The following is a 22,580-nucleotide window of genomic DNA, read 5'->3' on the forward strand; positions in this document are numbered from 1 at the left end:
GTCTTATTGGATTAGGGCCCACTCCACTGACCTCCTTTTACCGTAATCACCTCTTTAAAGACCCTGTCTCCAAATAGTCACATACTGAGGGGCTGGGGGATGGGCTTCAACATATGAATTTGGTGAGGGAAACAATTCAGCCATAGCAGAGCCTCAAAAACATTTCCTTGGCCTGTGCACAAATGTCCCCAGGGCTGGGTGGCCCGCTCAGCTGCTCTGGGTCCCTCTGGCCCCCTCGTGGGCACCAGGAGTGGGGTGAAGGCCTGGGAGAGCCACTAGTACAGGCACCGTGATTGCATCTCAGCCCCTCAACCACACTGAGCCACTGAGACCCCTCAGGGGACCAGGCCCCGACGTGACTTCCTGACAGAGAAGCGGGGGGAGAGAGCACACATAATTCACCTCCTCTGCCCAGGAAACACCTGATGGATGCCTTTTCTCTCTAGCTCATGCCGGTAGGGCTCTGCCGGGAGGAGGCCGGCGGCAGGACCCTCGCGGGGGCCCAGCTGGCACAGCATGGAGCGCTCGAGCAAGATGGAGTTCTTCCAGAAGCTGGGCTACGGCCGGGAGGATGTGGTCAGGGTGCTGGGCAAGCTGGGCGAGGACGCCCTGGTCAACGACGTGCTGCAGGAGCTGATCCAGACGGGCAGCCGGCCCAGCGCCCACGAGGGCAGCGCCGCGCCCCTGCTCATTCCCAGGGGCTCCTGTGGGACCCCCGACTCTGCCCAGCGCGGGCTGGGGGCGGACCCGGAAGAGGACAGAGGAGGCCCAGCCAGTTCCTTGCGACCCATAGTGATCGATGGCAGCAACGTGGCAATGAGGTAGCTTTCTTCGTCCCCTAGCTGCGGGTGGGGAGAACTGCCCCTCTTCCCGGTGGGTCGGTCCGAGGAGCTTTGGAGCCCATGGATGGGGCTTGGAATCCCCATTCCATCCCTCAGTAGCTGTGTGGCCTTCACTAAGTCAGTTAACCCCTCTGGGCCTCACTTCCTCCACCTGTAACGTTGGTCTACAGCCTCCGTAGAAGGTAATTGTAAGAACTGGAGCTGCACAGAAATGCCTAGGGCAGTGCTGACACAAAGTAAGTGTTCAACAAACGGCAGCTTTTATGGTACTAACTCAGGGATAATCGGGGAGGAGCCTAGAGCTGGGCCTTGGTGAACACGGCTTCCTGTCTGGAGTCTGTCCTTGACCAGCTGTGTGACTCTGGGAAAGCCGGGGTCTCTCAAGTTTCCTCCTCTGTGACCCAGGTCAAGAGAGAACTCTTCTACTTCTCTCAAGGTTATGAGAAGCAGATGGGAAAACGTAATACTTGAACCGTGCTGGAAGCCCTCTGCTGGGGGTTGTGAGCCGTGCTGGTGGCGGCCCTGCTGGCGGAGTGGCTCCCTAGCTGGGTGCGGGAGGTGTGCTTGTGGCCCCTGAGCTGCAGAGGCCGTGTTATACTGGTGTATTGGCATCTCTGTGTGTTTCGGTGATGAGACCTTCGCGCCCCGCCTCATCTTTCCTGGAGAGGCCAAGTTCAGCTGAGAGAGAAGCTCTGCAGCCTCACCCACACTCCCCACTGGGCACGGAGGAGGCTTTGACCAAACAAGCACATTATTCTACTGTTTGGCTTAGCTGCAGCCCAGCAAAGGGCAGAGCCATAGGAAGTCGGTCACTCACAACTACAAATAGATGCACATCCCTTTCCAAAAGCTGAGCCACGGTGGATGGAGAAGAGCAGTGTTATCGGCGCCGAATGTGTCAACAGGGTTTTCTTTGGCTGACAGGCCGAGTGGTTTTCCCTGAAAATTTGGGCTCGCTTTTTTTGTTTGTTTGTTTTTAAATTAAAAAAAAAAAATTATTTATTTATTATTTGGTCGCACCGGGTCTTAGTTGCAGCAGGTGGGCTCCTTAGTTGCGGCATGCATGTGGGATCTAGTTCCCTGACCAGGGATCGAACCTGGCCCCCTTTGCAGTAGGGGCGTGGCGTCTTAACCACTGCGCCACCAGGGAAGTCCGTGGCTCACTTTGGATTGGGCACTGCAGGACAGAAGTGTGGAAAGGTTAGCTCAAGACGGCCCAGGCTTGGGGGCAGTTCCAATATGCCCTGCTTGGTGTGTAGGACAAGTTCATTCAAGCGTTCATTCAAGTTTTAGCCAGCCAAGTCTCCCTGGGCTTGATTATGTCAATAGGCAATGGAGCCCTGCCTTTTCCCTGGGGCCTAGGAGCTGGTCCTTCAGTCTCTAAAGCAATCTCACACATGCTCTGTGTAGGCACCAGATAGGTGAGACTCTGAAATCCTGCTTAATTCAAGATCTCTGGGGGAGTTAAAGGGATTTTTAAGAATCCAGTAGGTTCTGAGCGTCCTAGGAAGAAAGTCTGCTGGGTTCTGAGAGGGGGCCTGGCCTCTGCCTGGTCTGGATGAGGCATCTCTTCCTCTGGACATCAGTAGAAAGATGTGGGTTACACGTAAAGATTTTTTCGATATGGACCATTTTTAAAGTCTTTATTGAATTTGTTACAATATTCCTTCTGTTTTACGTTTTGGTTTTTTGGCTGTGAGGCATGTGAGATCTTAGCTCCCTTACCAGGGATCGAACCCGCACGCCCTGCATTGGAAGGCAAAATCTTAACCACTGGACCACCAAGGAAGACTCTGGCTTACATTTAAAGTAAGATGATATTGCTTAAATCGAAGACCTTTCCAGTCCTAAGATTATATGAGCTCTCCGATTCCAGATCAAAAGAGCAGAATGGCTGCAGGGTAAAACAAGTACTTCAGGTGCTACAGGAAAGCATTCTCTCTTTGGGGACCAGACTTTTTTTTTTTTTTTTACTATTTATTTGGCTGCACTAGGTCTCAGCTGCGGCACGCAGGATCTTCTTTGCCGCGTGTGTTCTGGCGTGTGGGATCTTCTTAGTTGCGGTCTGCCAACTCCCAGTTGTGGCATGTGGGATCTAGTTCCCCGACTAGTGATCTGCACTAGGAGCGCAGAGTCTTAGCCGCTGGACCACCAGGGAGGCCCTAGGGACCAGACGTTTTTTAGGAATGGCTACAATAGGGTGGTGGTGGAGGATTTTCTTTTGATGAAAGTCTCTGTTGCTGCTTGGAATTCACATTTAAACCACGTCCTCTATTTGCACATGACCTAGACGTGTTCTGGGTAAATCCATTTAGTCCCACCCGGCCCTCACCTCCTACGATTGTAATTAGTCTGTGGGTTACAAATGGAAACCATCTCTCAGGCTTATTAAGAAGAATGTGTCAGAACATTAATTCTTTCAGACTTGTGCTGCCTAAAAACCACCTCAGATACCTAGGACACATGTAGTTGTGTGTGTTCTCAGGGTGTGTACGTACATATATGCACATACACACAGACATCCCCTCCCCTGGCCCCCTGCATCCCCTTAGTGGGGAACAAAAAGAGAAATTTCACAGCTTCCTGATGGTGGGACTTAATTTGTTCAAAGGCACGTCTGGGAGAGAGTTGGGGTCTGATGTTCAGCTCCACCCCCGCTCCTTCTCCTACAATAACACCTCCCGTGTCCTCCAACCAGAGTTTCAGGAGGACCCCTGACCTCAGGCTCTGCCAGATCCTCGTGTGTAAAGGATACAGTCCCTCCCAGTGTGGGACGCACCTTTAGAGGGGCCGGATGATTGAAACCCAGCACGGTGTCTACGTGTTATCTGCTGACCTCAAAACTCAGTCAACCTCAGAAACATGGTTTCTGAAAACTCTCCTTCGCTGAGGTTTTGTAGTATCGCAGGCATTGCCATTCTCTGTTTCTGAAAATGCTGCTGCTTCCTGTGCCGTCTGGTCCTGGAAGGAGTGGGGAGGAGCCTGAGACAGGTGGGATGCGTGTCCTTTCTGCCCTGAGCAGGTGAGAAGCGTGTCTTCTGTTGGCAGCAGCATCCTATTGGGTGCCTCTTGCCGACCTGCCGACCGTGGCTTTGTCCCCTGGAGCCTGGGACTGTGTCTGCCTTTGCTCACAGAGAACAAGAGCCTGACTTTTCAGCCATGTTTTTTTTTCTCATTATCTTTGGGAAGTTGTGTTTCAGTGGATCTTTAAAGACCAAAAAAATCTGTATTAGTTTCTATTGCTGCTATATCAAAATTACCACACAAATGTAGTGACTTAAAACAACACAGATGTATTGTCTTGTAGTTCTGGAGGTCAGAAGTCTGGCCTGGGTCTCCCTGGGTTAAAATCAAGGTGTCGGCAGAGCTGTGTTCCTTTCTGGAAGCTCTAGGGGATGATATGTTTTATTGCCTTTTCCAGCTTCTGGAGACCACCTGCCTTCCTTGGCTCATAGCCCCTTCCATCTTCAAAGCCAGCAGTGGCCTGAAATGATTTACAAAAAGTGGAACCTGTATACATATATTGGTTCCCTTGGGAGAAGATCCACAGCTTCCAATAGCTACTCAGAAGGTCTGTGATCCCCAAAATGTAAAGAACCACTGATGTAGAATGAGCAGTTATAGATAATGTCATGCTTTACGGGAGGGTGCTAAGCCTCTCCATTAGCACAGAGAATGTGAGAGGGGGTCATCTGTCCTTGCCTCTGACCATCTGAGTTGAGAGAGGAAAAAGCACAGGAAGGGCCTAGATGGGCTTGGCCAAGGTCAACACTGGCTCCATCAGACCCTGGCCTCCATCCTTGCGCTCTGACCATGCCATCACTCTAGAAATTTCCATGGGCTCCTCTCCCCAGAGCCTCAGAATGTGTAGCCCAAGTCTATTTGTAGTGGCTGAACCCAGTAGGCCTGGGGTGGCTGTTCTCTGGAGATCGGCAGTGAGGGTCACTGGCCAACTGCTTTTTAAAATAAGTGGGAATGTATTTGTTCGGAGCACACATCCTGTTCAAGTCATTTCAAAAGGACCGTACCACCCAATTCCCAAAACCTCCCATCTCCTCGCTGTAACGACAAAAGGAGTCTATTTGGTTCTTACAAGCAGGAGCAATGGCTTCATTTATCATTTCCTAAGTGGTGGGTCAACTTCAATGTGAATTCTAAGTTGCAGTGGCAGGCGTGTAAATGGGGACCTGGGAAGCGGACCTCATGCTTGTCCGTAGTTTTGCTGAAATCCTTGTATTTCACGTAGGAAGCTAGGGAGGTCAGAAGCAGGGGACAGAACATAGGGCTTAGAGTCCAAAGATCTGAGTTCTGACCTCTAGCCTAGGGCTGCCCAATAGAGCAGCTCCCTGTGAGGGTGGAAAGTTCTTTACCCGCATTATGGTGGTCCATATGGTGGCCGCTTGCTACGTGGGGCTGCCAAGCACTGGAAACGTGGCTGGTGTGGCAGAGGAGCTGAATTTCCAATTTTATTTCTTTTGAATTAACTTGAAGTGTAAATAGCCACATGTGGTGAGTGTCTACATAATAGACGGTACAGCTGTAGCTCCTCAGCTTACCTACTGTGTGATCTCCGCGTGAGTCACCTGACCTTTTAAAAAAATTTTTTTTAAAATTAAATTAAATTTTTTTATACAGCAGGTTCTTATTAGTTATATGTTTTATACACATCAGTGTATACATGTCAATCCCAATCTCCCAGCTCATCCCACTACACCCCTCGCCCCGCTTTCCCCCCTTGGTGTCCATACGTTTGTTCTCTACATCTGTGTCTCTATTTCTGCCATGCAGACCGGTTCATCTGTACCATTTTTCTAGGTTCCACATGTATGCGTTACTATACGATATTTGTTTCTCTCTTTCTGACTTACTTCACTCTGTATGACAGTCTCTAGGTCCATCCACGTCTCTACAAATGACCCAATTTCGTTCCTTTATATGGCTGAGTAATATTCCATTGTATATATGTACCACATCTTCTTTATCCATTCGCCTGTCGATGGGCATTTAGGTTGCTTCCATGACCTGGCTATTGTAAATAGAGTCACCTGACTTTTCTGAGCCCTGTTTATACAGTTAAGAGGTTGGACTGAATAATAATAATCTTATGTAGTTTTTCATCTCTAACATTCTAGGATTCAGGGTGATTATTTTATGCATGTGTGAAAGAAATAAATGCATTCTTCTTATAAAGGAATGTCTCTTCTTCTGCAGAGGTTCAGAGAGAGTAAGTAACTTGCCAAAGGTCCCAGAGCAATAAGTGCCAGGCTCCGGATTCAGTGCTCTTTCCATTTCCCCAGCACCGTGTATCTTCGGGCTGCTAATTCCGTGTATCTTTGGTCTCAGATCGGGAGACCCTGACCCCATAGACTTTTGTTCCGGGGCCAGAGCCTGCCTGTGCCTCCCCAGGCACGATGAGCTCCAGACGTGCCCACTGCAGACAGGACACGCTAGACCCCTCTCCCTCACCAGGGGCCAGGATTCCCCTCCTGCAGCTGCCAGCCTGCTGGGAACCCTCAGAAGGTCACATGTGCATTGAATGGTGGCTCTGCTTGACCAGCAGCACAGAGACGGATTTTCAGGCACAGTCCCTACACCTTCAGGGGTGTGTGCGTACGTGTACGTGCATGTGTGTATGTGCAGGAGAGAGGAAGCTGTGAGCTGAGCACTGGAGTCGCTTGGCCTTAAGAAAAACGTCTAGATGGTTTTAAAAAGGTGACTTTTGTTGAAAGCATGTGACCAGCTGCACCGTGGTGTTTGGGAAGAATGTTGTTTCTCGCTGCCAACTCTTGCCAACATTTTCTTGCCTGGCAAACTCACAAATACACACATGTACTGACAAGACCAGTGGTGTATGTTCTGTAGGCAAATTTAGGAAAGGAGTGAGTTGAAGGCTTTCAGCCTGGGGAAAAACCACCCGATAATTTCACATCCTCTTACTGGCCTTGACAAGGGTTTCATCTGAGTGTTTCCTCATTTGGGGGTGTACAGGGTTTTTTGTTTGACTTGTTGTTGTTTACCTTTTTAAACTCTTAAAAACCTTAACAGAATCTGATGTATTCTGGAGAAACAAATCTCCAGTGATGAGAGAGCTGAGGCTGGCAACGGGAGGTTTTCATCAGGCCCCTCTCAGTGGGTGTAGGGGGCACACTCTTGGGCCGGGGGTCCAGCCTGCTTCTCAGCCTCTGAATGGACTCCAGCCAACGATGGCCTTGGCTTCCTACCTAAGTCTGCACCCATTTCTCCTTTTATGAGATGAGGGAGCACCCTCTCTCAGAGGTCACCCCCTATCTCCCCGCCGACCTGAGCTGGGGAGATCTCTTGGTGGAAGGACTGGAAACTTCCGGTTCAGAGTGTTTGCAGTTTAACCCCAAATAAGAAACAGCATCAATCAGTGTTGGGCCTTTACATCTCACACCCCAAAGGAATCACCGCTTGTCTTTCCTTTCGTCCCACCCCCAAACCACCGCCTCGCTCTTCATAAGACTGTCTGCTGGTTTCTGCAGAGACTTCTTGGGCAACAGTTAGTGATACAGGGGTGTCCACTTAGATTGTCAGTTAGTGTAAATGGCTACGCGCTGATGGCGGCTGCCCAGGCTGACATTCGTCAGGCAGGCAGAATTTGCCTTAGGTACCTACCCACTTCCGTTACCACCTCCCTTTGTTCAAATCCTACCGCTCCTGTTTCCTTTTCCCAGGGCCTGGCGCTCAGCTCGCTGCCTGATAAACTGGTTCTCAGTGGCTGTTAATAAGCGCTATGGTCCCTCCCCCAGCTCGAGCATTTTAACAGCTGGTAATTTTTTTTACAATTTTGATTGGAGCACAGTTGATTTACAGTGTTGTGGACAGGTGGTAATTTTTGCTCCGAAGAAGCTGCTGTCTGGATCCCAGGAGCAGAGACTGGAGAGGGGCAGGAATAAATGGAGATGGGAAGGAAGAGTTTGCAGCCCAACGGATTAGGCTCTGAGATCTGCTGCGAGATCAGCGAGCCAGCACATGGCTTTGCTTTAGTTTCCTCAAGGGTGAAATGGGGCCAAGGTCACTTCCTCAAGGGCTTCTTGCAATGATTAAATTAGGCACATGTGCAAAGTGGTCAGATACACAGGACTCTGTTAAGAATGAGCTCCAAGAAGCTGGGGTGAGGTCTGCCTCGTTCACTGCTCCCCAGGCCCCAGCACAGCGCCCTGCTGACGGAGATGTTCACAGCTGGATGCTGAGCGAGTGGAGGAGAAGCCCAGGGGAAGGGGTGCCTCTGGCTAACGTACTTCCCATTTGTATGTGGGGTGTGGGCTTCCAGGGTGACTGCTGAGCTTTATTACCTGACTGAGAGCTCTGCCGTCTCCTAGAAACAGAGCCCCACGTGGTGAGGAGGTGACCCCTGCTTGTGGCATCAACCCTGCCATTGCTCAGGGCTTTCTGTGGCCAGGACTAGGGCAGCCATGATGGGGTTTTGAGGTTGGTACAAAGAGACATGGCAAGGACTGAACTTAGATAATCTTCCCATTTCTAGAGACCAGAAGGCTCATGAGGCTGGGGTAGAGTGTGTGCAAAATGGTGGACCTGAATGAAAAATCCTCCATTGCAGAGAGACCAACTTAGGGGTTCTCAGGGCCAGGCCCCGACCTCTTTGTGCCTGGAATTCAGGCTGGAAGAGAGGGCACCTCTGAGGGAGAGAGGGAAGATACCGGCTGCGCTGATGGGCAGATGTACACTCCCTCCATCTTCCACTGGTCTGGGGGGTACGCATCTGTCCTTTGGAGCCTCTTGGTTGTGGGTCTGCCATCTTGGAGTCTCGTACCCGAGAGGCCGTGGGGCCAGTTTCTGCTGCATGAAGCTGATGGTGGCCCCGTTCCTCAGCTCTTCTCTTCCTGAATCTCTGCACCTCCAACCGCCTCCCCTCCACCTGCGTCCAGAGTCGCTGGAACCTGTCACCCCCCAACCCCGCCCCAAGTCACACACCCATCGGAGGCATCAGGGATGGAAAGCTGGCTTTTGAACAGTTAAAGACAGATAGGTGGTCAAAGAAAAGAGAGCAATCAAGAAACAAATTTTAGGGACTTCCCTGGTGGTCTAGTGGTTAAGACTCCACGCTTGCAATGCAGGGGGCCCGGGTTCTATCCCTGGTCCGGGAACTGAGATCCTGCATCCCGCATGCCACAGGGCACGCCAGAGAAACAAATTTTAAAAGAATTGTGGCAACGATATGTTTTCTTGAGAACGGACTGTGGGCAGACTTTGCTGCGGCCAAGAGATACCCGTGCTCGGGGGCGGGGTGGGAGTGTGGGTATCATCAGATGTTCACATCGCTGCTGCAATGTGCACAGAACACAGGCCTTATTTTCTATGATAGATGAAATCTCTTCGCCACCTTTTAGGTAGTGGGAAGGAGCAAACTTTACACTTGCCCGTCTGTGACAGCTCAGCGTCTTCTGTCTTCTGGAGGATTCAGGCTTCGTGTTTCCTCTCCCTTCCACTGCTCCTCTCCCAAATGGCATCTGGAGGCTTTTGAGACCTGGTGTTGTCTGGGAGAGCGGCCTGGGACCCTCACTGGGCTCCTCTGCAGAGGAATGGGCTGGCCTGGCTTCCGGAATGGTCTACAGAGAGGGTCATTGGTCCCATTTGGCCTTTTGGGGAACCATGCTGGCTTAAAGTGCTGTCCATGTCCAGGCTGCGCAAAATCCTCCAGGCCTGGGGAAGCAAGGGATCCAGGGGTGTCGCTTCCGGTTCACCTATCCGCCACTTTCCTCCACGGCAGCCCTGCAGCCCTGCAGGAGACTGCACCCGCTGAAACCAGGATTTCTCTGAGAGGCTTGTGACAGGCTCAGGCTGTGCTGAGAGACAAGTCTTCAGCCTCCTGTTCACAGCCACCGCGGTGTTTCCAGCCCTCCCGTCCCCTCGTGGCTCAGCGGGTGGGGCGGGCCTGGGGGGCAGGGTAAGCACTCTGTGAGTAGCTCCTCATTCTCCCTCCGTCTCCTTGTTTTGCAACTTCTGCCAAAGGGACTAGCTTTCCATTTCCTCTTCCTTTTTACCACAGACGGCCTCATTGATTTTTTTTTTTAAATAAATTTATTTATTTATTTGTTTTCGTTTTTGTCTGTATTGGGTCTTCGTTGCTGCGCGCGCGAGCTGTCTCTAGTTGCAGAGAGCGGGGGCTTCTCTTATTGCAGAGCGCAGGCTCTAGGCGCACGGGCTTCAGTAGTTGTGGCACGTGGGCTCAGTAGTTGTGGCTCACGGGCTCTAGAGCACAGGCTCAGTAGTTGTGGTGCACAGGCTTAGTTGCTCCGCGGTATGTGGGATCTTCCCGAGCCAGGGATCAAACCTGTGTCACCTGCATTGGCAGGTGGCTTCTTTTATTTTTTGTGTTTTTTTTTTTACTATTACCATTTTTATTAAATACTCTTCTAAAAAAAATCCTAGTCTAACTAAAAATGCTGAATTAGAAATAAGGGGTATTAACTGTAGGAAAAGAAGATATAAAAGTAGTATTATTGCTGTAATAATTAAAACAATGTATTACTTGAGAACAAAAACCACAAACCATTGGAGAAGAAATGCCCCAGAGATAGACCCTTGACTACATAAGAAAGTAATATAAGATGAAGAAAGGGCCACCAGTCAATGGGAAAGAAATTGGGTTATTCAATCAATTGTGTACAGAAACCAACTATCTACTTTGAAAGAAAAAAATTGCTTAGAGCTGCATGTTACATTCTACCACAAAACAAATTCTAAAGTACTAAAAAGATAAATATGAAAAACAGTCATAAAACTAAAGAAAACAAAGTTGATTATCATATCCTTGAATCAGTAATAATGTTCTAAACTTAGTTAAAAAAAAAAGAAACTGCAAAGAAAAAGATTGGTACACTTAAATATGTAAAAATCTGAAACTTCTGCATATCAAGAATTGTAAAATTACATGTCCAACAAAACTAGAAAAAACATTGGCAATAATATGACAACAGCTTAATATCATTAATAGGTAAATGTTTTTACAAGTAAAAGAAAAAACAGACATCCCCAAAGATACACAATAGAAAAATAAGCAAAGAACATGAATAGAAAATTCACAGAGAAAAAACAATAGCTAATGAACATATTTTTTTTAACGTTCAATCTCATCAGTAATCAAAAAATGCAAATTAAAGCAAGATTTCATTATTTGCCAATAAAATTACCAAACTGTTGAAATGACGCAGTACTCTAATACACCACTGGTGGGAATGTGAGTTGGTACAATCTCTCCATAAGATAATTTAGCAATATGTATCAACACCCTTAATAAAAGTTTATTTAATATTTCCACTTAGAGGTCACCAAGGCTCCTCCCAACTCACCATGTGTCCACGACCAAACTCAGGATCTTTTTCTCTAAATCCTGTCTTCCTCCCAAACAGGGTCTGTCTCAGGGAGCCCTCCATCTCCTTATACAAGGCAGAAGCCTCCTCAATGCCTTTTTCCCTATCACCCCTGTACCCAGTCAATCACCGCATTCTGGAGATACTACCTTCTAACTATCTCTCAAGTTCACCTACTGTTCACCACCACCAGCTGGGTCCAGGTCACCATCAGGTTTTGCTTTGATGACTACAACTGCTTCTTAACTGGTGTCCCCCCTACTCTGGATCCTTCCAACTTATTGTCCTCTGTGCTGCTAGGTTGAACTCTGAAACATACATCAGATCACATCTCATCACATCACATATACCCCCAGTCTTAAAATCCTAAAATCCTTCTACGGCTTCTCATTCTTCTTAGGGGCTAGACAGATCTTCTAGCTCCTAAGACCCTGCCTGGTCTTTTTTTTTTTTTTTTAATATTTATTTATTCTCTTTATGTATTTGGCTGCTCTGGCTCTTAATTGCAGCATGCGAGATCTTCGCTGCGACATGTGGGATCCTTAGTTGCAACATGTGGGATCCAGTTCCCTGACCAGGGATCGAACCTGGGCCCCCTGCATTGGGAGCACGGAGTCTTAGCCACTGGACCACCAGGGAAGTCCCCCTGCCTGGTCTTGAGCCTCCTCTCACACTACTCCTTCCTTCCTGCCTCCATTGATGGATGATTACAGTGGAATTTGTGGGGCACATTGGCCTCCTTACTTGGACTTGCAAAGACCAATATCACATTGACAACCCTCTCTTGATCCATATTAGCTTCAGTTAATAAGAGGATCTTGTCCATTAATCCTTGGAATGCACTCCCCTTGGAGCCCGAGACCCTCTACATATTATCACAAGCTAATTGGTTCCATTTAAGGGATATATTTTGTGCAAAGAATGACCTATTTTCAAAATGCAGATTTGCCTGATTCCCTTTGATTATGAGACTATGATCCAGGCTATTCCCAGGAAAAATCACTCTTGAGGAACCCTTCCTGTTTCTCTGCAGATGTCTTTGTTTTCTCATTGTAGTCATGGAAATAAAGAAGCCTTCTCTTGCCGGGGAATCCAGCTGGCTGTGGACTGGTTCAGGGACAGAGGACACACCTACATCAAAGTTTTTGTCCCCTCCTGGAGGAAAGAACCACCAAGATCTGATACCCCGATTAGAGGTATGCTGGAGCAGGTACATTCTCAAGAGGTACTGTACACCTTTCCTCCATAGTACTCCTGAAAATTACAGTCAATTATCTGCTTACCTTTGTTTGATAATGTCTGTCTTCCTCACTGGACTATGAGCTCCATGAAAGCACTGACTATGAGTGTTCCCTGCCAGAGCCCTGTCACCTAGCGTAACAGCTGGCATATAGCAGGTGCCCAATAAATAGTTGTTGATAGATAAATAAACAAAGTATTTAGTCTTTTAGTGTGAAAGATTAAGTTCCAAAAATAATAGTATCTTATAACTTTTAACACTTGCAGAAAGATTGGGTCTGCATCCCACGCCTAGTAGAATACAGGAACTGAAAGAGGCATCCATTCGGTCCAGTGATATTTATTAACTGAATATCTAGTTCAATCTCTTCATTTAAAAAAAAAACAACAAAGGAAACCGAGACCCAGGGAATTCTTTATTTTTAATTCTTATATCAGCTAGGAATATTTTCAGCTACAAATAATAGAACAGGTGGTTTAAATAAACAGGGGTTTTTGTTTGTTTGACTTTCTTATAAGAAGAAGTCACATGCTGAGCCATTGTTGGTATCATCTCAGCCAAGTCAGCAATGTTGGGGCCAACCTCTTCGTGATCCTGGCGGGTTTCATTGACTTTTTTCTTCCAGCCTTTTAACCAAAAGTTGTTGGTTTTTTTTTCAGTTCTATCAGTGGTTACCAATTGCTTCTTCTTCTCTTTCTGATTCTATTTTTTAAGTAAAACGCTATTCTTGTTTTACAGATACGGTATCTTCTTGACTATTCCTATACTAATACAGACTTTTAAAAAGTTCTCTGAAGTTCCATGAATCATATTTATTTTTTTCTGGGGTCAGTTCTCTTTGTTCATCTCTCTCTTTCTCTCTCTGTGTGCTGTTAAATCTTCTTCTCAAAAGTCTGGTGATCCTTTGCTTGTCAGTGTTTACTTGTGAACAAAGAACCAGATTGGTTAAATACATACCTGTGCAGTTGCCATGGGCTTCCTCTCCTGGTATTTGGATCTTTCCCTAAAAGGTAGGGCTGACCATTGCATGTGCTGAGAAGGAGAGGTCACTTCAGCACACCCTGTGCAGAGCAGGCAGGCAGGCAGCTGGACGCCTCTGCCCACCACACGTTCCAGTGCCACGAGGATGATGGTTTTACTTTAGGAGGTCAAAGGCCACTTGGGAACCTCCTCCTTCCTAGTTATATCTTCACTTCCCATACAGTGATAGGGTGGATGCAGCTGCCCCATGGTAGCCCTTCAGTTAATAATCCGACTTCTGCTGACTCGCCACTCCTGCTGGAGAGCGCTGGGACTTTGCAGGGAACGGCTCCACCTCCTCTTCAGCCTCCATGCACATTCTGGGCTGTGGTTCCCTTTGTACTGTAGGATCAATATGATCCTAGCTGCTTTCTTGCATTTTTTTTTTTTTTTTTTTTTTTGCCACATGGCATGTGGGATCTTAGTTCACCGACCAGGGATCAAACCCGAACCCTCTGCATTGGAAGCATGGAGTCTTAACCATTGGACCGCCAGGGAAGTCTCTGACCCTACCTGCTTTCTGTCTTCCTAAAATTTGTCAAAATCCTGGGTTTGCTGCTGTCTCCAAACCCATTTTTAATGTGTTTATGGATTCCCTACCCCTTCTGTACTGCTTCCCTTCTCTTTCAGTGGGATTATGAGAAGGAGGGGGGACGAACACTTGTGTTCATCATGGACCAGTTGTCCCAGATTATTCTTTATGGTCTGAACATGGAGAATGGTGGCTTTCAACAGCTGTGCAATATTGTGCAATATATATTGTGCGATACATAATGGGTAAAGAGTAGGGAATTCACTTTGGGGTAGGGAAGAATTTTTAAACAAGCCACAACAAATGCAGAGAGACAGCGGAAAGAGTCATAAATTTGCCTACATTACAATAAAACTTCCGTTCATTAACGGATACCACAAAAACAAGAAAACGAAAAGACAAGCCTCAACCTGGGAGAGGCCATATATCACATATCCCTGATGAAGGATTCCTGTTGGAATTTATAGGGAACTTATCCAAATTAATAAGACCAAGGCAAAGGACAAATATATAGAAAAATGTGCTAAGGCATGAATAGGCCTTTGACAGAAGAGAAAACACAAATGGCCAATAAACATATGAAGAGATGCTCAGTTATATTAGTACCCAGAGAAATGCAAAATAAAATCACAACAAGAGGCCACTTTACACCCACCAGATTGGGAAAAATTTAAAAACCTGCAAATGCCAAGTGCTGGCAAGGTTGCCTTAGACGCTGTGTTGGGTAGTAACTTGATATAACTACTTTGGAAAATAATGCAGCACTACCTTGTAAGGTGCCTTTCCCTACAACTCAGCAATATCACTCCTTAAGACAGACCCTAGAGAAACCCTTGTCCTTCTGTACCAGGAGACTTCTGTGCAAAACTGACAGTCATGACATGGCCAAACCTCACGCACACAATGTTCAACGAGGAAAGAAGTTGCCCAAGAATATGTGCAAGATGATTCCATTTGTGTAAAGTCTGGAGGCTCATAATCACATTGGGAATTGTCCTTTTGAAGGGTACATATATATGCATTTAAAAAAATAAAAGCAAGGGAATTATAAACACAAAGTTCTCAAAATTGGGTTATCTTAAAGGGAATGGAGGGAGATGCAAACTTCGAGGGGCAATGGGGACTTCAAAGCACAGGCCGTGTTCTGTTTCTCAAAGGGAGTGCTGCACACACGGCATTTAACTAATGAATTATAATTTTAAATTGAAGTATAATTGACTTACAGTATTGTGTTAATTTCAGATGTACAACATAGTGATTCTGTTGCAGGAAAAATGGGGCCCAAGAGGATAGTCATGTCCCAGGTCTTGAATGAGTCCCTGGGACAGACTACCAAGTGAGGGTCCTTGGTTTTGGGCAGCAAAGAATTCTAGAGTGAACCATAGTAAAGTGAAAGCAGGTTTATTTAGAGAGCTACACACTCCATAGACAGAGTGTGGGCCATCTCAGAGGGTAAGAGCCGGCCCTGCAATATGGAGTGGTTAGTTTTCATGGGCTGGGCTAACGAGTGGGAGGAATATTCTGTCTTGGAGAAGGGGCAGGGGTTTCTAGGAATTGGGGCACCCCTGCTTTTTGGCCTTTTATGGTTAGCCTTGGAACTGTCATGGTGCCTGTCATAGTGTCATTTAGCTAATGCATTGCAATAAGGGTATAATGAGGCTCAAGGTCTAGGGAAGTCTAAACTTCTGCCATCTTGCGCCTAGTAGGTTCTAACCAGTTTTTGTCGTATCCTGTTCTTCTTAATGGTTGTGTCATTCTTTCAATGGTTGTGCCCTGCCCCCTTCCTTCCTGTCTCAATTCGATATTTTTATACATTACAAAATGATCACCACACACATGGCGTTTTAAAAAAATGATTCTTTGTACCATACATGCATTATGCACTTTTAAAAAGTTTGGGAACCATGTCATATAGGAAAGGACTGAGACATGAGGGACAAATATGCTAATAATCTTCCACATGTGGAGTAACTGTTTCCTGCGGAAGGGAATTCTTTTGTCTCCAAAGGCAAAACTACGATCAAAGAGTAGGCCGTCCCGGGATGCAGATTTTAGCTCCTGTTAAGAGACCCTGTAACATCTGCAGCTCCGGGGACACACTCCCTCCTCCCAGGCTTCTTGGGGGCTCGCCCCACAGATGCTGTGAGGCAGGTGTAGGAGTCATCTTCCTCATCTTCTAAGTGCGAAACCTGATGTTCGGAGAGGGGTGAAAAACCCGAGAGCTGGAGCTAAGACCGGAATGCAGGCTGCAGATTCCTAATCCCGGCCTCTCTGCGTGACATTCTTGTGTCCCTCAGAGCTGTCAGTTGTGGGCTGCTCCGTCCTGAAGGTGTCCCAGCAGACTCCTGTGTCATGGGAGGGGGTCAGTGGTTCTCTGCTAAGGACCCCGGCGGCACTCTTCCAGGTGGATGCAGGGCTCCTAGTAATTCCTAAGTGCCAGGATTCTAGTTAAAACAGGGGTGTCTTTCTCCAGAAGAAGGCCTCTGTGTCTACCGTGGTAGGGGCACGGGGCAGGTAACCATCACAAGGACGAGAGCTGTGGCTTCACTCTTCCAAAGTGTGTCTCCCTGGCTGGGCACCATCCTCGCGACTCCTGTCATGACGCAGGCAGGACAGAAGCCAAGAGCGCACTTGACCCCAGGCTGCTGGCAGATTCCTCTCGAGACCACCCTGCTCTTCGCCTGCTGGGCTGGGCCGTAGGGGAGAGGGGGAGGGGGGAGAGGGGGAGGGGTGTAGGGGAAGGAGGAGTAGGGGGAGGGAGGCGTAGCGGGGACGGGGACGGGTGGGAGGGGCGCGCTGACCAGAGAGGAGCCCTGAGCTGCCGGGGCTGCTCCGGATTTTAGGATGGCTCTGGGAGTAGAGAGTCCGTCCGAGAAAGCGCCTCATGCGGTCCCCGCCCTGCGGCCCCCAGAGCAGCACGTGCTGGAGGAGCTGGAGAGGCAGGCGGTGCTGGTGTACACGCCGTCCCGCAAGGTGAGCGGCAAGCGCGTGGTCTGCTACGACGACCGCTACATCGTGAAGGTGGCCTACGAGCAGGACGGGGTCATCGTCTCCAACGACAACTACCGCGACCTGCAGAGCGAGAACCCCGAGTGGAAGTGGTTCATCGAGCAGAGGCTGCTCATGTTCTCCTTCGTCAATGACCGGTGCGTGTGGTCCGCGGGGTCCCGGGGCGGGTAGGGGGCGGGGCGGTGACGGGGCCCCGCGGGGTTAGTCACAGGCTCCGAGCCCCCCAGCCCCGGGCCGCCCGTGCCCCTTCCCCGGGTGGCCCTCTCTGTCTCCTCTCTTTCGTGACCAGATTTCCCCCACGGGACTGTTTTGTCCCAACTGTCCTGTGACCTTTCTGTTCCCATGCCCACATCCAGCTGAGCCAGCACCCAGCTGCCTGACATGGCCTTGGGGGGACCTTGCTTTTGTTTTTATTTTCGAAGAATTTAACAGTTCAAATAAGAGCGCTGGAACTGTCATCATGGGGTGAACCTGAACTTTGTTGCACTCCCTTTCACTTATTTTATGCTTCTGTCTGTTTTTTTTCAAAGTTTTGAATTACGGATGGGAGTGGGCGACATCACCTTTTCTTTGGGGCTGTAAAGGTCTTGGAACTGTCTCTGTCTTAATACGTCTTGGTTGACACTTTCAAGAGAATCTGGTTGGTTCATCTGTCCCCTAGGGTGTTTCTCCTGGGTCAGGTCCCCCCTGGACCAACCAGCTACAGTGGAAGGAGGACAAAGTCAGGGTCACAAAGCACAGACCAGTTAGCAGGTGCTGGGTGAGGGAGGAGCTAGACGGAGCTGAGGTGGGGAGGACGTGATGGCTGGTCCACTGCAGGCGTCCTCAGGCATGCTGAAGAGCCTGGCAAGGTGGGCATGGTCACAGGGTGGGACAAGATGGGGAGGGCACAGCAGGCTGGGACGTCACTCCCATTCCAATTTCCGTTCCAGGCGTGATAGCTCGGTCCTCATTCTGGGCTCTCTCACTGGCTTTTAGGAATGCGGTTTGGGACAAGCTCCCCAACTCCATGAGGGCAGGGACTGTATGTGTCTTATCTGCCACAGCTCCAGCCAGCCTGGCGCATTATAGGCACCCAATGACTGGTTGTAGGTTACTGAGTGAGTGAGTGTAAATGGCTGCAGCCCCGGGGTAGGGAAGATGGGGAGAGAGAGGCCACGTGGCCGCTATATCAGGCCACCTGCACACGGCGGACCAGCTCCTGACCCTGGAGCCTGTGGGGCTGTGTGTATGGTGGAAAGAGCTACCACACACACAGAAGCAGTAGATGAGGTTTCAAACTGAGGTTCTGCCATTTACTGGCTGTGTGTGGAGAGGAAAGCTCTCAACCTCACTGGGCTGAATGTCCTTCACCTTGAATAATCTGCCCTTGGATTAGTCACACTTACCTCTGAGACGGTCGTGAGGACCAGAGAGGACTGTACCCCTAGAGGTAGCGGTTATCCTCAGGCCAGGCCAGGACATGTGCCTCCAGGGGGTACTGCTGCCCCCACTACCCCTTGGCCCACAGGCAAGGAGGCAGAGGCACCCTCCTAAGCCCCAGGGCGCATGGTCACAGCAGCTACCCCGCAGTATCCCCCATGGTCATTTCCACATTCGCAAGACTGGTGGCTCCCTCTCTCTGGCTCGGGCCCGGAGGAATCTGGCAAGGCTGGTGGCTCCCTCTCTCTGGCTCGGGCCCGGAGGAATCTGGCAAGGCTGGTGGCTCCCTCTCTCTGGCTCGGGCCCGGAGGAATCTGGCAAGGCTGGCACCATCGGATCCAGAAAATCCTCACTGAGGTCTGACGGATTGTGGCCGCCTCTGACCTGGTGACAGCCTGGGGTCCAGGCCAAGTCCTCTTGACACACTGGCCTCTGCTCAGGGCCTGCCCGAAGGTCCCCCGACTGCCAGAGGGCAGAGCCTGCCGCCTGCCTGTGGGCAAGGACGCTCGCCCCGTGCCCAGGGCACGTCCATAGGGCCCTCTTGGCCCAGCTCCCGGCCGTGAGGCCCGGGAAAGAGCAGGAGGTGAAGCCTTTGGGAACTTTTAATAACTGCAGTGGGTGGCTCCCCAGATTCTTGGTCGGGGCCCAACTCTGAGAAGCCGGCTGCGTAGCTGGGATCGGAGCCACGGAGGCTACGCGGGACCAGGGATCACCCAGCTCGGGCCGGCCTGGTGGATGTGGTCTGCACGGTGGGACCCCAGCGTGACCCTTCACGTTAAGGGGGAAACCAGCCCATAAAAACAAGCCCCCGATTAGAATCCACCCCTCTCTAGTGGAACCTTTGTATGACCTGGAAGTGCCTCCTGGGAACAAAAGTATTCATATGAAAAGTGGATTGTGCTGAAGGAGGGAGTTTTCCTTCTGAGGAACGTTGTTTTCCCTTTTGAGCTGCGGGCATCGAGGATGCATTCCCTTCCTCCTCAGACCAATGCCAGGGAAGGGAAGGGGCAGGCGGCCGGCAGGGTGGTGTCAGGGAGTGACAAAGTGACCCCCGCCCATGGTTTGCGGAGGAGGGTGGAGCCTGCACTGAGCCTGGGGGGCTGTGTGTGCCGCCGCACCTGTGTGCAGGCTGCACCCGGATCCACTTCTTCCCTGACCCACCAGCTGGCGGTTTGAACTCTTGTTAATTTTCATCCCCAACCTGAGAGGCCCAGAGCTGTGGGGCAACACAGGAGAAATGGAGCTCCCAGGACCAGAGAGCCCCCCCCGGGCCCCCTGGAGGTCTCCAGCCTTCTGTTGAGGACATTGGAATGCAGCTTAGAGTCGCTTTCAGACTAGGTCCCAGGGGAGACCTAGTGCAATTATGCTTCAACTTTAGTGGATAAAAATGACCTGGGAAGTTGTTAAAATGCAGATTCCTGAACAACTTGAGGTTCTGATTAAGCAGGTCTGGTGTGAAGCCCGGAGCCTGCATGTTTCCAGGAGTTGCTAAGTGATTCTGGCATTGCTGACTCAGCAGGAGAAAAACCTGGACAAGGCCCAGGGGCTGCTGTCCTGGGATGTGTCAGTGCTGTGCTCTGTGCGGGTCAGTGTGGAGGAAGGTTGTGCTGCTCTAACACGCTGTGACAACCCCTGGGTGGGAGAAAGAGTCCTGGACGGAAGGAGTCCTGGTGCTGCCCTTCCCTTCCCAGGCGGCTTGGCTCACTCCCCGCACAGGGCCAGCGGCGAGTCTCTGTGGGCCTTGCAGTCACTCCCCTGTGCTTGTTTTCCAGGTTCATGCCTCCTGATGACCCCCTGGGCCGTCGGGGACCCACCCTGAGCAACTTCCTGAGCAGGAAGCCAAAGCCTCCAGAGCCGTCCTGGCAACACTGCCCCTATGGTGGGTAGCGCCCCACGCCTAGTGGGCCCTGTTCAGGTCAGAAGCGCTGGCTGGGTTCTAGCCCGTGTTCTGCCCTTAATCAGCTGTGTGACCCTGGGGAGGTAACTTAACCTCTCTGGATGGCAGTTTCCTGACAGGGTTATTGTAATGATGAACCGCCATCCTGGACCCCTGTTGCATGCGGTTTGTGAGGGCTGGATGCAGGGGTCACACACAGCAAAGCCACATCCAGGGAGCAGGGATGCTGTGTGCACCCCATGCGCTCCTTTCTCAGCCCCTCCCCTGGCACCCTGTGCCCACATCCTGCCCCACAGTCTTACCTAAACCCCTACCTACCCTTAGGGACTTCGGTTGGTGCTATCCATTAAGAATTAAGGATTCTATCCCAGAGCCCTCCAGGGACACCAGCCTTCTAGCCAGCTCTGTCACTAGCTTGCTTTGGGCAAGTTATTTAAGGTCCCCAGGCCTCGTTTATTGTGCCTATAGAAGTTTAAGATGCCGTAAGTGATATTCAGAGTCATTTCTTGTTAGAATTAAGGTGATCACACACACATTCAGGTGGCCCATCCTGCTCCCTTCCACTCTCAGAAGGGCCCTGGTTTGGATGATAAATTATTTGATCACCTCTGTTAAAACAGTCTGTAAGGGGAGGGCAATGATTAGCACAAGGGATGTGGACAATGGGGGAAACTGAGTCAGCACTGGAGGCACAATCCTATGTCATGAGCACCCACTCCCAACCCCCCGCCACTAGGTTGGCCCGATCCACAGCGTCTCTGGGGAAGTGGATTGGTCTCAGTCCCTGGTCATGGGAACTTCCAGACAACACTCCCCCTGCGCTGGGTGGGTAACACTGGGGTACCGTGTCCAGTGGAAAATACCACGAGGAGTAGGGTGCTGCACCCTCATTCGTCCTGTCTGCGCCCCAGGGCACTTCTCCCCACCTCGTCCCGCCCCAAACCTGACAAGTCTGCAGCAGGCCCGGGGGCCTTCCCGGAGGAATCTCCAACGAGAAAGGCCACGCGGGGCGGGCACTGCCCGGACCACACCGGGCCTCCCCACCCAAGATCTCTCACCAGGAGCCCTCTCCCCCCTGCCCGCCCCTTCCAGGCAAGAAATGCACCTACGGCATCAAGTGCAAGTTCTACCACCCGGAGAGGCCGCACCACGCGCAGCTGGCCGTGGCCGATGAGCTCCGCGCGCAAACGCTGGCCTGGCGGGGCGCGGGCGGCGAGGAGGCGCAGCGGGGGAGCGCGCGGGCGGCCGACGTGGCGACTCTCGGAGGCGGCTTCTCGCGGCTCGTCCTCAGCGACGACCCGGGGCCCCTCCGGGCGCCCCCTCGGGGCCCCGGCTGCGGCCGCGCGCCCAGGCCGCCCTGTCCCGAGTGGGTGGCGCCCGGCCCCGCGCCGTCCCCGCCAGCGCCGCCCGGCCTCCAGAGCCCCCGGAGCCCGCCGGGCCTACGGGGTGGGTACCGCCCCGGCGCCCCGCAGAGTGACCGGCGCCCCCCGCGCCGGCAGCCCGCCGACCCGTGGGCCCTTCCTCCAGGGGCCGGCTGGCTCCCGGGCCGCTCGGCCTGGGTGGGGTCGCGTTGGGATGAAGACGCCCCCGGGGGGGCTTTGGGGTCCGTGCCCCAGGCTGCCGGCCCCGAGGCGGACTCGCGCGCCAGGGCGCGCACCGTGCTCTGCAGCACCTTCCCGCCCCACCACGTGGACAGCGTCATGGCCCTGTTCCCCGAGCTCTCCGACATCGCCAGGCTCGTGCTCCTCATCCAGAGATTCCAAAGGTCCGGGGCGCCCGTGGGGAAGCCCTGAGGAGCTCGTCGAGGCCACCGCATGAGATGTCCCTGTCTTGCCTTGCGACCCCACCGGGCTGGTGGCCGTGGTCAGCCTGCACCTGGGCTGGCCCACCCTGTGGAGCCCACTTTCCTTTAAAGATGGTCCGTCCCCTGGAGGAGGCCAGCTTCCTCACCCTCTGCGGTGCCCACGGTGGCACTTGGTGACCTTCCCTGACCACACAGGGGCTGCTGCTGGAGGTCCATGTTCTGCAGAATAAGGTTGCCTTCCGTAGAGGGAGTGATTTCTCGTGCCTGAAGACTACAAAGGCCCACTAGGGCTCCAAGGGTTCGTCCAGAACGCTCCATGGCTGTTTTGGTCCAGCTGCGACTGGGGGCCACAAGTGGGTCCCAAGATCAATTTAGTGGGTGACACCCGAAATAGAGTGGAAGAGAGACACACGCCACATAATCAGGCTAAGTGGGAAACTCTCCTTTGTTAGCTACGGG

General features: G+C 51.1%; 1 protein-coding gene across 1 annotated transcript; it reads left to right on the forward strand.

The window, feature by feature from the left end:
* Positions 1 to 516: 516 nt before the first annotated feature.
* Positions 517 to 22,110, forward strand: ZC3H12D (zinc finger CCCH-type containing 12D). The gene is made up of 5 exons (XM_068551496.1): positions 517 to 821; positions 12,254 to 12,393; positions 16,901 to 17,135; positions 20,193 to 20,299; positions 21,410 to 22,110. Exons 1-5 carry the CDS (start codon positions 517 to 519, stop codon positions 22,108 to 22,110), a joined length of 1,488 nt encoding a protein of 495 aa, XP_068407597.1.
* Positions 22,111 to 22,580: the final 470 nt, after the last annotated feature.

The sequence above is a fragment of the Eschrichtius robustus genome, chromosome 9 (genome assembly GCF_028021215.1).
Source record: "Eschrichtius robustus isolate mEscRob2 chromosome 9, mEscRob2.pri, whole genome shotgun sequence".
NCBI lineage: Eukaryota > Metazoa > Chordata > Mammalia > Artiodactyla > Eschrichtiidae > Eschrichtius > Eschrichtius robustus.